The sequence below is a fragment of the Priapulus caudatus genome, unplaced genomic scaffold (assembly GCF_000485595.1).
Source record: "Priapulus caudatus unplaced genomic scaffold, Priapulus_caudatus-5.0.1 Scaffold373, whole genome shotgun sequence".
Lineage (NCBI taxonomy): Eukaryota > Metazoa > Priapulida > Priapulimorpha > Priapulimorphida > Priapulidae > Priapulus > Priapulus caudatus.
The window spans coordinates 222,597-240,224 of record NW_014577434.1 but is presented as its reverse complement, the minus strand read 5'-3'; the positions used below and the strand labels follow the sequence as shown (position 1 = coordinate 240,224).

The following is a 17,628-nucleotide window of genomic DNA, read 5'->3' as shown; positions in this document are numbered from 1 at the left end:
TTTTTTCTTCAGGAACATCTGCCACTGCAAAATCTTCAGATTTTTTCGTCTTTCCAAATAGCTTTGAACTGAACCAAGAGGTGATGCCACCAAACGTTTTCTTATCATCTGATGTTGATACATTATCGACTGCCTCACTTACTTCATCAGAATTGAGTACTTCAACAGAGCTAGGCTCATCATCAGGTCCACTAACTATTTCAAAACTATCCTCTGATGTCACATGTTTGGTAACAACAGACTTTGCAATGGTCTCAGATGTCAGTTGCTCCTCTTCTGGCATTGGTTCCTCTTCAATCACTATGGCAGATGGTGCAATGTCTGTGACAGCCATTTCCACCTCAGAAGTTTGGAGACTTTTACTCACAGTGCCATGTTTTGTGACTGTTGTAACTGTTGTCGTTAAGATGGTTTCTGTCGTCGTCTCCATTTCAGATGGTTTTTCATCCACTTCGGCTGTGTCATCTGATACCACTGCCTCCTCAGTAGCACCAGCACTTGTGTCTGAAGTTGTTGTGGTGACAATCGTACGGGTAACCTCTGCTACTTTGGTTTCAGAAGCACCGGGTATTGTGTAAGTGATTTCGGAAGTGCGTGTTTCAGGGATACTAGCATCTGTGACATGCAGTGTCTGAAGAAGAAGAGACAACAAAAATACAACAAACAAATAAAACTAATACGTCTCTAACACGAAATGGTGAACAAGGGGTAAGAACATATTGTCAACCATGAACTTGGTGTACAACCATCAAAATAAAACTTTGTACAGCATGAAATCTTCTTAATTGGTTTAATAGGTACAATCAAGAGTATGCGGAAAGATGTTAGTCAGCAAAATCTACAGGTATGTGCTAAGTGCTAGATCAACGTATGCAGCATGGTAGGAAGATAAGAGAGAATGTGACATGCATTGCAGAGAACATATTTTGGCAACATGCATAAGTAAACGCAGAAAGCAGCAAGCACAGCTACATCTACCTACAAACTACTACTCATGGATTACATGGTGAACTACAATTACTAGTCTATGGAAATACAGTGCATAATGCTTGCACTAAAGCAACATAAACTACAGAGGCAGCACACAAGTCGTACGACTGTGAAAATAGTATACATTACGGTGCTATTTAAACATTATTTTGTGTTTGGCAAACGGTTCTGCCTTCCGGTTATGGCTAAAGTAGTGTGATGTTAATGTTGCTCGTGTAGATCAGACAGGAGTTTGTGGTATCGTTAGTAGTTACATGTGCTGGAGGTGTTTGTGCCACCCACTACACGATTCTAGTTGCTTGAATGAATTGCTCATTTTATCTAGCTTGATGCAACTATAGTTAGTGCCAGAGTTCTTCCAGTCACGAGCAATTTTCGAGCCTTTTACTATAAACGGTGTCGTCTACTCCAATCCTCATGTTAGTCAGCAGAATTGGTACTATGATTACCGTTGTGCAAATACACACTAATCATAGCTAGCACAGTGCCACTACAGCTTAAAAGCAGAGCCATCGACAACCCTATATTGGTATACAGCCCAGAAAATATACAATGATATTATACATTTCGGCTACAATGCTTGAAATAAACACACTCCACGTTACAGTTCTTTTGCTAGAACGAGTGTTCTTTAGTAGCAACTCAAATCTTTACTAGGTTGCCTTGATATGGGATTCGCAAATTTGACAAGCACTTTTACCGCAAAATCTTTTCCTACTAAGAATTTACAAATCAGGAAAATATAGGTGCAATTATTAGTAATTTACACGTTTATTTTAAGCATTGTAGCTATGCTCTCACATTGCTCTCTCCACATCTATACAATGCACACATAGCAGCCAAATCTTCACAAAGCCAGCATACAAAAAGCATGTGCACATTAAAAATATTACAGCAGCTTAGCACATTGACTCGTTAAAATTGCTTCATTTCGCTCCATCTTTCCTCTCACTCGTCCTCCCTCTCCTTACACTTTTTCAATAAAGGGTTTTAGATGCGCTATTAGTTTAATAGATGCTTAATTTGAAGCAGCAGTACATATACATTACAAAGCAGTTTATGTTAGATTATAGCAAGCAAGCAGCAGGTGCCAGGAGAACAATTATATAGAACAAATGTGTTCCAAGATCAATTTCCCTAGGAATATGTCAAGAATGCACTTAAGATAACTAAGGTAACTCAATATTTCGAAATACTGTAAAAAAAATCATGTTAAAATGTGAATTAAGGTATATGACCAAGCTTACCTCTGACAAACTCTGTGGAATGTCTTTGAACTCAGCTTCGTCTGTTGTGACCAGCACCCGTTCTCCAGTGATCTCACGTAATTCTTCAGTTATCACCGTCTTCTTGATGGTTGTCACCTCTGTCACACGTTTCTCTGCCTCGTCTCTTGTGTCAACATCATCGTCTGGTTCCGTGACAAAATACTGATCATCTTTCGTGTCTTCTGTAGACTCCCCAGGCTGCTCCACCACAACTCCTGCCTTCTTCTTCCTCCTCGGCTTTCTCTTCCTCTTCTTCCTTCCTGGTGCTTCATCATATACATCAGTAGATTCATCTTCAACAGTGTGCGGAGAAGAGACCTCGGCTTCTTCTGTCGTGAAGTCGATAGGGCTCTCAGTTGGGAGTGAAGGCTCATCAGTGAAATCTTCCGTAGTTACCTCTTCTGTAGTGATTACCTCAGCAGTGACTGGTTCAGTAGCAACCTCTTCTGTTGTAAGTGCCTCTGTGGTAACTGGTTCAGTAGCAACCTCTTCTGTTGTAAGTGCCTCTGTGGTAACTGGTTCAGTAGTGATCTCTTCTGTGGTAACTGGTTCAGTAGTGATCTCTTCTGTTGTGATTATTTCTGTGGTTATATGTTTCGTAGTTACAATTTCAGTAGTGACCACGTCTGTAGTGGTTGGTTCAGTTGCAACCTCTTCAGTGGTAGCCACTTCTATACTGACTGGTTCAGCAGTGTCATTCTCTGCTGTAACTACTTCAGTAGTGATTGCATTTTCAGCAAGTTCTCCTGTAGTATCTTCTTCAGTGATGGTATCTGAAGTTATAACCTTTGTAGTGACTACTTCTGTGGTGATGGATTCAGTGATCACTTCACGAGTTGAGGCTGCCACCTCTGGCTCTGCCTCTGCAGGTTCTGACAGGGACTTCTTCTTCTTCTTTCTTGGTTTTCGTTTCTTTTTCTTTTTGCCATGGACTTCCTCATCTTCACCTTCCTCCTCGCCCGTTTTCTCAACACCTTCTGGTAGCTCCTCATCGACTCTCACGTCTTCGATGACCGCTTTCTCTGTGATCGTCACTGATGTCTCCTCGATGTCTTCCTTCTGTGCTGCAACATTAATTACGTCCATCTCGTCTACTGGCTCTGATTTGGCGTGCTCTTCTCCCACCATTCCATCCTCGGCGACTTCTTCTACTTCATCTGCAGCCACAACTTCATGAGGATCAGACGGATGCTTCTTCTTCTTCTTCTTAGGTTTTCGCTTTCTTTTCGACTTCTTCGCAGGGCCCACCTCATCCTCTGCCAACGGAGGATGCTCTGGCTGTGCCTCAGCTTCCTCTTCATCCACAAGCACAAACGCTTCCTTCTCCTGCTCATCCTCCTGCATAGCCGGTGCCTCTTCTTCGCGCACCTCCTTCTGTTCGCTCGTCTCAATTTCCTCTCCCACGTGTGACACGCCCGTGTCGACCTCCTCCTTCTCGATGATGACAAACTCTGTCGACTCATCGTCCACCTCCGTGTAGACCTGCTCCTTCACGATCGTCGTCGCCGTCTCCGTCGTCGTCTCCGTCGTCGTCTCGACGACCGTTTCACTCCAGCTCGCAGCCTCCTCATCCTCGAACGCGATGAGAGCTTCCTCCGCGGTCGCCTCGGGGCGCTCCTTTGCCTTCTCCACGGCAAGCACGTCGGCGACGGTCACGACGGCCGTCTCTCGAGCTTTAGGACTCGTAGGTGAGACGACCTGTCTCAGGTCCTCGACACTGTAGTATCCGGTGTCCTCGGTCGCCTCGTCTGGACTCAGCACGGCCTGCGCCGCCTCCTGAGGCAGTGCCTGCTGGGACGTCTCGTCGCTCGGCGACGGCATCTCCTCCATGGCCGACGGAGACTCCAGTACATCGACTTCCGGCTTCGTCGTCACGGTGGTGACCACTGTTGTCGTGGTAACGGTGGTGAGCTGAGACAACCTCACTCGCTCTTCGTCCTGTTCGATCTTAAGTGCATTGACTCTGCCTTTGACGACCTCTTCCAACTGAAATGTAATAAAATATTATCACGAGATGAATGATATAGCACATGTGGAATGCCAATTAGAACCGTTTGTTATATTTTTACACTATATTACAATTAGCTATACTATTACTCTGCAGTACCATCAGTTACTTATAATTCTTTTTTTCTTTTTTTCGGGACTTGAACTCATGTTCTTTGTCACCCTTAGTATGGCAGTTATCTCATGCTTTTACCTGATTGACTGTGGAAGATAAGGCCGCAACAATGGGCTTTTCCTGGTCAACAGGTATCTGCACTTGCTCCAACTGTTCCAGTGTATCCTCCATAAGAGAAATGTGGTGGTGTACTTGAACGAAGTCATTCATGAAACCCTGCAAAGAAACAGTGTTCAATACCATTGTACATGCACATCAGGTGCAATAAAGCATGCTCTCCTCACATAGATTAAGTTACAATAAACATGAATGAACCATGTTTTTAAACCTTTCTTTACATAATATTAGGTAACCTAATATTTACATAATGAATTCTTTCCCTTATACGGCATGCTATACTATAACAAAGTTAACTGTACCAATTACGTTCCACCTCATTAGCGGTGTTGTGTGTGGTTGGCAGGGTAGGTGTGTAGACTGTGAATTGGCGAGGGGAGGGGTGTGCACTAGATCACACCTATATCAAGAATGTTAACCTTGTGATAGGTCACAGGTTAGGTGGACATGGATCTCACCTCAAGCTCATTGACTTGTACATCTATCGGTTCGGTGCTGCCTGACGCCTGCTGAATCGCAATCGCATTCTCTGTGCCTGCCACCCACTCAGTGACAAACGTCCGAGAGTCCTCGTAACAGAACCACAGCTCTGTGGCCTCACCAAGCTGCTGTGAGCTCTGATTAACGAGTGTCTGCACCTGAACAAGACGAAGATTCACACGTTCAGGCTCTGCTTTTTTTAATGAGACAATCAGCCAAATATTTTCCATCCTATCATTTCCACAGCAACCAGAGTAATTTTTTTGCCTGGCAACTTGTATCGAAACTAAATATAAACCAACCTAAACCCAATATCTACCTGCCATGTCTGCAGTGACAACAATATAGTACTACATAGGGCGCATTACATTTGAAACCAATCTTGATTGAATTGCATGTTTACCTCTAACCACTGTTCATTCAGCTCTGCAATCTTGTTCAAAATGTCCTTGACCTCTTCAGGGTCAGAGGTCACCTGACAGAGAGCTTCAGCTTCTTTGCGAGCTTCCTCTATCTCGGCCTTGCATTCATCTAGCTCTTGCACAATAGCCTGAGAAGAGCAACGAAATATTAGGGCACACATACAGTATTTATAACCACACCAACAGTTGACTACGAATTTCTGATATAACCATGCTAGATCAAAACAGTCCAACAATAAATCGGTGTTAGCAGTTGTCAAGAAGTATGAAATCAAGGGATCAACAAATAGTAGTATCATACATCAAAGAATCCAGATGTACACCGTTCCTGCCAGTACTATGGCGGATCGTCAACATGTCAGCACGTACCTGCTGCTGCTGCTGAGCCACATTGAAGGTCGTTGTGGTGATCACCGTCGTACGAATCCTTGTGATGATGGTGTGTATGTGTGTAATGATATGCTGCACCATCGTCCTGTACACTACACGTAGCGTGCGTACCTAACGACGGAAATCTGGGGTCAGGCACAGACAGCTAGCAAACAATAGCTGCTCACTATCAATATCATTATAGCAGTTGGTTGTGATTTATTTTATTTATCGGTATATGTTTATATATTTGGACATGAATAATCACATTTATATCACACACAACCTTCTATTATATTATGATTACAATTGCTATTTTACAACCAGACGATACATTCAGAATTACATTTAGATTATTATATTATATTAGTTTACATTTAGATCATTATACAACGTTTTATCAAAAATATTACAATACCACAACTTGTACTTTCAAACAACGATACAGATACTCTCAAACAATCACATTTATATCAGTATACTTCAATGTTTTATCACAAATATTACTATACCACTATTAGTATTTTACAACCCTAATCAACTGATCTTAATCTATGAATTTCAGAAAACTTAACGATCTACTGACCGCATTAAGCTCCTGTTCGGCCGCATCAAGCTTAGCAATAACCGCATCTTTCTTTGAGTCGAACTCTGACAGCAGTTTGCTTGTTTCCTCCGGCAGTTCGTCGTGTGTCTGCATGTAGCGCACTACTGATGTCTCCACACGTGTGACGTGTACAGTCACCTCCTCTCTAATGATCTACATCGGAGCAGGCAAAACACATATCCCTATTTAATATACTAATTAAAAACAATTAACAGCTATTACCTCCATGTCTAGGCTTATTAGTCATTCAGTCTTCATTTAGTCATTATTAGGCATTATTAGTCAGTCAGTCTAACATGGCTCACCTCACGCAGAAGTTAGATCATTAGCGGATTTCGACTTTTTGCTATTGAAATCGTAACTTTCGTACCTTCTGTGCTTCAACGCGCTCATCGTCTGTGGTCATCTCCGTCAGGTTGTCCAGCTTGACCTCGGCATCTTGCAGTGCTGTGAATGAGACGGTCACCTCCGAGTGGAAGGAATCTCTCATCGAGACCTCCTGGTGCAGCCTGAAGAAGATCTCACTCACTGTCTCCTCCAACCTGCGAAAAATAAATTACATTTCCCATTTCGATTCCCAGTAATACATAGAGTCCATGACACATTGGACAGTATAGAGACCCAAGCAGCGACAGATCATACAGGATAGCATGGGTGAGAAGAAGGGGGCAAAGCAATATGTGCATGCCCTGAATACAGGAAAAAAAGGTAGAGAAAAAGAAGAAGTATAAAGGGAAGAAAAAGACAACTAATACGAAGAACAAAATGAAATCAAAGAAAAATAAGAAGAGGAGGAACAGCAAGAAAAAGCAGAGGAAGAAAAAGAAAAAGAAGAAAAGTAGAAGACCAACCTTGCACATCGCTCTTCTTCGCCTTTGATCTCATCTATGATTGGTGATTGCACCTCCTTTGCAGGCAGCAGTGCGATAAGGCTTTTACCAGTAGTTCTCATGCCATCCAAGTCAATCATCACCTGTTCTACTTCCAGGAGTAACTCCTGGCAAAAGCATATCAAAGAAATCTTCATGCAAACTGAAATAAACACTAACTATAATATTTTGATGACAACAAACTCCAACAGAACCAATATATATATATATGTATACATTTCACATGGCACACAATTTGACTACCACAGATAAATGTACACTGACCTCCGTTGCAGAAATTTCAAACTGCAGTTCATCCCTTGAAAAGACCTCCACCTCTGAGACTGGAACCTTGCTTTCTGTGAAGTCCAGCTTGGTAGTAAGCGACGACACGGCCTCGTTGTACGTCTAATGAATGAACACGCAGTATTAGCATGACGACTGCTGCAGTAACTAGTCCAACGCTCACGTCAACAAGTCTCAATTTTACTTTGCGATCATACAACACCTCGTACTCACCTCCCAGCTTCCAATCATTTGCCTGAGTGCTGCTTCCTGGGATTCCACCTCCTGGTTGATGAGCTGCCACCGCTCTGTTATCACAGTAACAGTTCGCTCCACCTGCAGGCGCGTTTCCGAATCGCTGTGCCGCTCGACAGCGCGGGCCGACAAAGCAACATCATCCACCAGAGAGTTCTTTTGTTCTAACTCACAAGTGAACTCCTGTAAGTAAGGCAACATGGCATTACTAGATAACTGCCAAAAGTAAGTAATGCATGCCATAATCACCATGTTTTGTACCCTTTAATGCAGCAATCAATGTATATGTATCTATGTCGTAGTTTCGTACTACGGATACGCAATTAGACAAAGAACTCGTAGAGTATGTGACAAGTATGTTTTTACTCCAGCAGAACCACCGTGCATCACTGTCGTGCCAGTGCTGCCATCTATCGTGACATATAACATAACTATAACAAACTATGACAATCTATTTATAGCATATATAGAAGTGCAATATAGAGTGATAGAGAAGTAAATATGCAGTCACTGAGCGAAGGAAAACATATATCCAGATTGACCAATGAAAACAGTTACAGTCACAGCTAGTGTAAGACCAGCCAGAATTTTGTAGATACTCTACTTAGGAATCTGAACTCACAGGATTCAAGGTCATTAATGTAAGGGTATGGACAGATGCAAGGCTGTACCTGGTTCTTCTGAAGGCGCTCCTCAATAGCAGTTGCAGTAAGGGGCTTTGCCTCCTTTAGCTGCTTCATCTTGTGCTCCATTGCATCCAGCATTAAGCTACTCTCCTTCACGTGTGTCAGGTATTGTTGCCACGTGGCTGCAAGAACACACACAATCACAATTTTACAGAAGTAAAATAATTTACTTGGAAAAAAATGTTCGAAGGTTTTCTGGTCGTCAACACTGACTTTTCGGCTCAGTTATAGCGAAGATGAAATCTTTCGTGAGTGGTCTGACTATATCTAACTATAGCTATATGTATCTATACTCTACCTAACTTGAGTAGGCAATAACTGTCTCTCCCAATGTGTGACAACAAACGAAAGCACGTACCATACTGCTTGCCAAGTGTCTCCTGATATGTCACTGTCTGCTCCAAGGTGACATTGAGTTTCAAAATCAGCTGACTGACATGGTTGGCAATGTCCAGCGAATCGTCCGCATTCATTGTTGGTGCCATCTTCTCTACAAGTGCTGTCATTTGCTTCAGAGACGTTTGAGGCGAGGTGGCAGTGCTTAAAAACACCTGTGGGAAAGTCCACTTGTGAGATGCAAGCTAACGGCAGCGTGCCAGACTAACTATCTCAGTTCCATGGATGAGCTTAAAGGGTGCTTACGCTTTATAGCTTATCCAACAAAAGTCTGCAGGGTAGTGGAGGGCTTAAATATTCACACTGATGCAGTATTAGGACAATAGATTAATAAAAATACTGAATTCAAGCACACCTGAACGTTCTGTATCTGAGAAGGGAGAGCTTCGCCACTAACTCCTTCTGAAGGTGGACTCAGAATGTCCTCCGCCTTGGTCAGCCATGTTGTCACATTGTCATCGTCCTTGCTGTATGCTGCACGATCAACTTTAGCAGCTTGTAGGGTGGTTCTTCGCTCCTCTAGTAAAGCCTGTATAACAAATTTGTTGTGACATGAACTGCTCAAAACTTTAAATGGCTCGTTATACAACTTTGATCTGTGTGAATGTCACAAAGGGTGAGGGTTTGGCCAAAATTACGTTCCATGTGTATCATATTAAGAATTAGGAAAATAATCACACATAACTTACGTATTTATTATTGTATAAATACATATATATATATTTGATAATGAATTCAGTTGATCTATTCTATATTGCTAATTCTATTCTGTACCTTGACACTATCATGTCCTGCAGCATTCTCCTCCACCTGGTGCTGGAATTCAGGTACTACCTCCTTACCAGACTTCTCCATCTCAGAAAGCTGCTCTGTCAGCTGTGTTTTGTACTCTACCATGTGTGCATCAACAGAAATACACATCGACTGCAAGAAACAAGAAATCCACAGAGTTAACAACATAGAGTCCGCTTTCATTGAGACAAAACTCTTTCATGCTTATAATCTTCCCTTTCCAACTTTCAATCTCTCTCTCCCCCTCTCTCTCTCTCTCTCTCTCTTTCTTTCTCTTCCTCTCTCTCTCTCTCTCTCTCGCTCTCTCTTTCTCTCTCTCTCTCTCTCTCTTTCAGTCTTTCTGTCTCTCTCTCTGCCTCTCTCCCTCTCGCTCACCTCAAATTCTCTCAGCGCTTTCTTAGCAGCGTTGGGTTGAAGTGAAACCTCCACCGGATTGGTGAGTGTTTCTGTGATCTGTTCAATCCAGGTCTGCTCCTTGCACAGGAGTGCAGCCAGCAGCTCATTGCTGGAAGCCTGTGATTTCAGGTGGTCAGCACAAGTCCGAGTGTCCTGCAGAAGGTCTGTCCACTTCTGCTCCACACCACTGCAGAAAGAATTACAATGACGTTAGTCGCGAACGATTTTTTGGTTTATTCCCGGTTGGCCTCATTGCCAAAAAATCATTGCACAATTTCCACAGAATTTGTAGATTTGTTTCAGGTGTAAGCAAACAACTTCTAACATATTCACGTAGCGTATGTCTCGATCCTGATCAGTTTGCTGTTCCTGGCTTGCCTAGAGATTTATGCATACATACAGAAATGTATACTAGTTAGTCTAGAACGTGGATTCAACAATTGCCATGCACGAAAAATCACACCAGGGCAAGTAGTGTCTCAATATACTTCAATGACTAAAACATTGGCAACGTGCTACCACAATTTATTCATAAAATGGCAGTCAACGGCGCTTTTTAGAGGTGGCATTTCAGAGATTAGGCATAATATTAATGCTATAAAATAACAATGAATAAGAATAGTAAGCAATAGTGCATTGCGGATTAAATTATTGGAATTTTAGATATTAAGTTGAGGAATGTTACATGGGCCTAAGTGATATAGCACTGAGTGATTCCACATAGAAATATTAAGCCACCACAACCAAACTGTGGACCAACATGTATATGAGTTAAAAGTAGACCAAAAGCTAATTGTGCTGGTTGCATTGGCTGTAGCTACTTATCTTTGACCAACATGCTTATGCATCTTATTATGCTGCCTGTAGCATTTCTGTATTGCACACACTGACAGTGAGGAAGAAATTTTTCGCCTAAAAATATTATGTGATGGCTAAGATTTTTTTGGGTCCATAAACTGGTTGTGGTGTCTAAGAAATTTTTGTGTCCACAAACTGTTTGTGGTGGGTAAGATTTTTTTGGGCCCACAAACTGTTTGTGGTGGTTAAGAAATTTTGGTGTCCACAAACAGTTTGTGGTGGTTAAGAAATTTTGGTGTCCACAAACAGTTTAATTGTGGTGTCTAAGAAATTTTCGGCAAACGAACACAGGTAGTATAGAGAATTTCACCTAAATAGTTTGCAGCAATCACCTCAGTTCTCTATCCATTCATAGAAATCCAAGAGTCCATTAATTTGTCATAATTATGGAAGACCTGAGACAACATGCGACTTTTTGAGTTTCCGATTCTCTGAATTTCCGATCAATATATATAAAGTGTTGAGAGTGTCGTAGAAATTGTTTAAAGTCCAAAAATGAACTCACTGCGCATGCGTTATTCCGTGACAATAAAGTAATTTAGAATCGCCTACCGTGAGTTTAAATGAGTGTTAATTATTTAGCGGAAAAATAAAATTTGAATTTAGAATCCCCTACCGTGAGAGTAAATGTCTGTTGTTTTAAGCAGGAAAGAACAATTTAAATTTAGAATCCCCTACCATGAGAGTAAATATGTGTGCCTTTTTAAGCAGGATAGCATAATTCAAATTTAGAATCCCCTACCGTGAGAGTAAATGAGTAACTAGTTACACCAAGATTACTACACCTTATTATGTTTCCATGCTACCCAGCTATGCCATGACATGCTATATACAACTATATAATATGACTGCAGAATGACGTATGATTGCATCCAATCACCTACCTAACACTCTGCGTCAGCTCAGCTTCATCACTCTCACAAAGGAGAGGCGCCAGTTCAGAGCTGACTAATTTTCGGAGTCTCGCCAGACTTGGTTTCAGTTCCTTCACAGCTTCATGCAGAATCTGTACAAGATATAAATCAGCACATTATCCCAATAACTTTTTTGAAGTCATTAGTTGCTTGTACGTTACACGTGTAATAGTACCAGACTGAGATAATACAAGGCAGGAACCTCCAAAGTTTATGCAAGTGACATAATTCTAGACAAAGTTAAAACGATGGACTGACTTCAAATGAATCGAAAGCTTTGCTGCAACAACAACAATAATAATAATGATAACAATGATAATAATAATAGTATTAATAATACTTGACGAGTATAAGTTATCTGCTCCAACATGGTACGATTCTATGTGCAAAAGTACATTACCTCGACATCTTTAATCTTGTCCTGTGGTGTCATCTCAGTGTCATGTTTTAGAGTAAACAGCTGCTTTTCATAATCTTCCAATTGTGTCTCAATAGTGGCCAACAGCTCTGTGTACTCAGCTGACAGTGTCTGGCACCTGTGAGTAAATTACCTTAATCAGCTAAAACTCGCCGAATTTGCAGCCATGATACTCCTATATATATATATATATATATATATATATATATATATATATATATATATATATATATATATATATATATATATATATATCATGAGGATTCGATCCCTACATCTTCAAGCACCTATTACAAGGGAAGATCCCGATGGGGGTCCAGGGGATAGCACCCCTTATTGCGATTTGGGCCTAATTTCTTCAGTGTCTAGGAAAAAATATGGGTCATTTAGTAGTCTAATTAGCAGTTTGTCTCAGTAGTCAAAAGAATTGTATCACAAAATAGGAAAACATACGTCAAAAAATTACCGGCTCAAAACCGTATTCATAAAAATAGCCATCAACTTCCCAACGCCCCTTCCCCAACCACCATACCTGCTCCCTTTAAGAATTCCTGAATTTTGGAAGAGAAGAATTAGAATTTAGAACCCAGCCTCTGCATCACGCGGTCTGAGAACTTTACCACCTAAGCTGTGTTAGATAAATTATGAGTTTTATTTAGTAACTAGTATTTAGTACTTATTATGAGTATAATTTGAGTTAGCTGTTTTCGAGGGCAGGTGTGTTTGGCTCACCTGAGGTAGATCTCGAGCAGAGTGGCCACCTGCTCACTCAGCTCTGTGTAGTCATTGTGAAGCTGCTGGAAGTCAGAATCCTCGTCGGCGTCAACGCCGGGACAGAGGGCGCTGTATATACGCTGAAGCTCGCTGAACAGCTGGCTGACATCCTCAAGGTCCTCCTTCATCGTCTGCCAACGAACCACCGCCGCAGTAGTTAAATATCGTCACGAAGATATACGCACATGCTCACCAGCGAAATATCGTCACGTATGACTGGCATGGACTACATGCACATACGTGCAAGCATACGCGCGTCCTCACCAGTCAAAGATAGGCTTGGAGAGGCATGTAGACACCTCAATGCTGTGGTTGCGAAACTAACACACCTGCTAGTTGCATGTTACAAACTGTCATCTGTCGGGACACCGGCATCGATTTTTGACGCGTGTTCAAAAGCAGTCGCGCAAATTGTTGCTACATTGTTGCTATATTAGTTGCCAAATCGTTTCCACGTGATTGCTACATTAATTGCGCAAATCGACGCGATATTAATTCTTGCTACATTAATTACCACATCGTTGCTACATTAATTACCACATCGTTGCTACATTAATTACCACATCGTTGCTACATTAATTACCACATCGTTGCTACATTGCTCACCGTGACCTTGTCAATGTTGCTCTGCAGCACATCGTCGTCGCGCTGTACTGGCACCTGCTGCACCTCCTTGAGAGCGAGTGCAGCTGGTCGGATCACTGTCTCCACGTCTGACTTCATCTTCTGGTAGTCGGCCCACTCCATGAACGCCTTCCGGATCGTTACCAGCCGCTCCTCGATCTGCACAAACAGCAAACAACATGGCAGTGGATGACGAATGTTTCACATTCTGCTTAGCAACTGAGTCCTCACATCTGCACACAGAGTCTGTCACGTCAGAGTCTGCACGAACCACGAAAAACAATGTTTGTGTTGTTTGGAGGCGACGTTTTTTTTGTCGCCTTTTTTTGGCATTTGGCGGCGTGTTTTGACATGATTTTTGGGGCAAATTTTGGTGGTGACGAATGTTTTTTAATTTTGATTAGTAACTGACATTGAGGAGTGCTCAAGTATGAGTATCAGACCTGAAAGATTTTGTTGCGTTCTGTCATGGCTGGGAATGTTACTTGATGAATGTGACACCAACACATCACATCACATCACAGAAATTTCTGATACATGTTGTCAATGTCACCTGGGGGGCCTCAACGTTCATATAGTATGTTACCATAGCGATGACACGGTCGAACTTCTGCTGCACATGGGTGTCGAGCTCTTTCAAAGGACATTCCCCGAGTTCTCCCGTCTGTTTGACCTCCTCCTGAAGGATTGCGCTCTTGTCACCAACTTCCTCTAGCATTTTCTGCAATCCCAAACACGAATTACTACCAAGGGATTACATCCAATATCACGAGCTCAAAGAATTATAAGCATGGAATTGCTTAATGTCATCAACTCTGTTCTGTCACTATATGTAGTAAGGTCGGGTTTAACTACTGTAGATATCTGCATATATTGTGGGTGCTTATTTGGGTTTATTATGGTAACAAAAGTAAATCATTATTGAATGAAAAAAGGGATTGGGAGCATAGGAAAAGTGTGACAGATAGCGAGATACAGAAATCATCAGTAGCCCCGCCTTACAAGTACGTTCCTGTACCTGCGTCTTCAGCAACAGCTCCTGCACCTCTTCAGCATTTCTGGCCACCACCGGATGGCCGCTAGCCACTGATGTGGCCATCTCTGTCAGGTACGTGTCGCAGTGCGTGAGAGTCTCCTCCAGGCTCTTGTACAGGCCATTCGCTCTTGATAATTGCCCCTAGAACCACAAGTTACCATTCTCAGATAGAAACAATATCATCCAATATGTACTTTTTAGTGCCATGCATTTGCAATGCACTAGAATAGAATGCACGAGTAATCTATATCGATCAAACATAAAAAAAAATCAGTGGCAGCTTATGTTAGTACTGTTTACTTTTAACATATAAACTCAACATAGTTGCATAACAGAGATAGATAGACAGACGCAACAAGCGTGGAGGAAAATGTGGAAAACCAGAGAGCCAGTACAGCGATGCCTCTCCTATCACTGAGGTTACATTACCGGAAAAAGCTGCGCTTGGAAACCCCATGGTTGGGTGATACAATGATGTGGTAAAATTTGTGGAATAAGGCCATGGTCTTGCTAAAATATTTCTAGTAATTTAACTACACTTCAAATTGCATAACCTTTCACACTACATATACTATAAATGTAGATAGTGTTGAGTGTTTTAATTACCCTTAAAAGTAGGTATCCTTTAGCATACCCATAGGCCTGTATTATACTATAACTTTTAACCTGATGGATAATTTATTAAACTGAACTGGCCACACTTCTGACAGTAAATCCTCACCACATAACATTTTACTGAACATGACAGTTTTTTATTACCATCACTCAGTTGATGCTTTGTAAGCCATGATGAATAAACAAGCATTGTATAAGAGCACGCAGCCAGGTAGCAAGAATGAACAATGCGTGCATTAATGTTTTACCTTTTGGGAATCAGCAAATTCATGATTGACTCAGACAGGCTCTGGCAAACATGCGAGATTGGTCAGAGAACAAAGCAGTTTGATGAACATAAGAAACAAGCATAGATGCGCACAGGAAATTCATGTGATGGTTTGAAAGTTATAACATGCCTAAGACGAATCTAAAGAAAAATGTCTAAAATCTCTGGTAAAATAGTAGATACTGGAAAGCTATGCCTCAGCTGGAGAAATGGAATCTAACCAAAGGTACTCGAATTTTGCAGATAGAAAACCCGTGATAGGAGAGGGCTTACTGTACGACTACCAAACGGAACCTCTTGCAGTGCCAATGTGCTCACAGTGCAGAAAAATTAGCAGTTTTAAAGTTTACAGACCGTTACCAGCACCAGTTTTGCTAAAACGAAAGCGAAATATTAGAATCCATTCACTGCCGTTTGCCGTCAAGCAGATCAGAGCGTTTGTGAACATATGCTGACTGTCTCAGACACCAGACAATCGCTTTGAAAATAGGTTTTCATAGGTGGTTGCAAACGCAGCCATATTGTATCACGATGCACGCCGTTCCAGTAAGTGCCGAGCAGATGTGGCTATTGGCTGTCACTCTCTGTCACAGTCTGGCCGGTCTTCACTTACTCAAGCGAACACTCTCACATACAAATGTGGAACAGTTAGCTTGGTCGTTTCAACCTGCCGTACCTTTCCGACTCACGATGAAGTGTCACAGCAACTCATGATATCAATTCCTACGTTTTGCACCTTTTATTGTCTGTCACTGTGAGCACACGGTTTTGCAGGTAGGAACAATGAAGCAAAAGCAGCCAAGTCGTCCGTAGCACGAGTGCACATAATTCTGCACCCACGAAGGGCTGGTAGTGGGAACACTGTGACTACTTGTGTAACCTCTGGTGGGATTTGGTTAGTCCTTGGATAAGAGCTCAAGAGTCAACATCATTGTTACATTGCTAGGCCACGACCACAATAATACAGCGCGCCCATCTATAGTGTAAATGTATGTTATGCATTGAGTACGACTTTAAATTGATGTTATATCAATTTGTTAGTTACACGTGTAAGAGGTATTGACGTCGAAATTAACATCTGTTTATCTACGCTATAGATACGTAATATGCCAGCTTGCTACAGCCATCTATCTATGTTATGTTTTAGTATCGTACTAATTTATCAGTATTTCTGGTTTTGTGAGTAAATAAAAGCTATGGTGAAATGCGACAGTGACTTGCCAATTAATTAACACATCTCGTTACAATTATGTTAGTAAATGACAGTTTTATTACATTAATAACAATTGTACACGCTCTCGTTCTGCCTTTTCAACAATATGGAGTCCGTCTTAATATTAGTCGAGCAAACTTTACCTGTACATATTCATTGAGGACAAGATATCGATCGTTGAGTAGCGCCACCTCCAGCCGAGGTGTGCAGTCACAGTTAAACGTTTCGAGGAGATGATCGCTGGTCTCGCGCAGCTGGTCTATGCTCACTTTCTTGTATTTCCACTCGGTGACCAGATCCTAACACAGAAATATAATTGTAAGAGGGAGATCTAGATGGCATACTTGGACTACGGGACTAATTGCATTATATATATATATATATATATATGCGCAATTGCGTCTGTGCATGTGTGTGTGTTCATGTGCGTGTGCATGTGAGTGCCCGCGCGTGGAATGTGAATGTGTGAATTCGTGAATGGGTGTGTTCATGTGCGTGTGTGTGTGCGTGCGTGTGTGCGTGCGTGAGTGCGTGCACGTGTGTGTGCATGTGTGAATTCATATCTGAATGGGTGTGTACATGTGCGTCTGAGTACATGCATGCATCTGTGCGTGTGTGTGCACGTACACGTGTACATGCATGCATCTGTGCGTGTGTGTGCATGTACACGTGTGCATGCATGCATCTGTGCGTGTGTGCACGTACACGTGTACATGCATCTGTGCGTGCATGTGTGCATGTACACGCGTGCGTGTGTGCATTCATGAGCTGGTGTGCAGGTCGGTACCGCTAGTCTTGCGACGGCCTCTCCCAGAGGCAGCGGCCGATCCTCGTAGCCCTGAAGCTCCTCCTCG

The 17,628-nt window shown here is 42.1% G+C and overlaps 1 protein-coding gene across 1 annotated transcript in view; it reads right to left on the bottom strand.

Moving 5' to 3' along the window:
- Positions 1-17,628, bottom strand: part of LOC106809657 (titin-like) — a 75,458-nt gene that overhangs the window by 54,353 nt on the left and 3,477 nt on the right. Inside the window, exons 2-24 of the mRNA XM_014812821.1 lie at positions 17,562-17,624; positions 16,918-17,073; positions 14,661-14,819; positions 14,229-14,363; positions 13,625-13,801; positions 12,977-13,149; positions 12,227-12,362; positions 11,797-11,918; positions 10,034-10,241; positions 9,641-9,790; positions 9,222-9,395; positions 8,829-9,021; positions 8,456-8,592; positions 7,764-7,967; positions 7,530-7,652; positions 7,227-7,372; positions 6,746-6,917; positions 6,355-6,528; positions 5,769-5,900; positions 5,381-5,527; positions 4,956-5,135; positions 4,459-4,596; positions 2,238-4,244 (exon numbers count right to left, since the gene is read on the bottom strand). Of these exons, the coding sequence (XP_014668307.1) occupies positions 2,238-4,244; positions 4,459-4,596; positions 4,956-5,135; positions 5,381-5,527; positions 5,769-5,900; positions 6,355-6,528; positions 6,746-6,917; positions 7,227-7,372; positions 7,530-7,652; positions 7,764-7,967; positions 8,456-8,592; positions 8,829-9,021; positions 9,222-9,395; positions 9,641-9,790; positions 10,034-10,241; positions 11,797-11,918; positions 12,227-12,362; positions 12,977-13,149; positions 13,625-13,801; positions 14,229-14,363; positions 14,661-14,819; positions 16,918-17,073; positions 17,562-17,624 (5,406 nt within the window). The remainder of the gene's footprint in view (positions 1-2,237; positions 4,245-4,458; positions 4,597-4,955; positions 5,136-5,380; positions 5,528-5,768; positions 5,901-6,354; positions 6,529-6,745; positions 6,918-7,226; positions 7,373-7,529; positions 7,653-7,763; positions 7,968-8,455; positions 8,593-8,828; positions 9,022-9,221; positions 9,396-9,640; positions 9,791-10,033; positions 10,242-11,796; positions 11,919-12,226; positions 12,363-12,976; positions 13,150-13,624; positions 13,802-14,228; positions 14,364-14,660; positions 14,820-16,917; positions 17,074-17,561; positions 17,625-17,628) is intronic.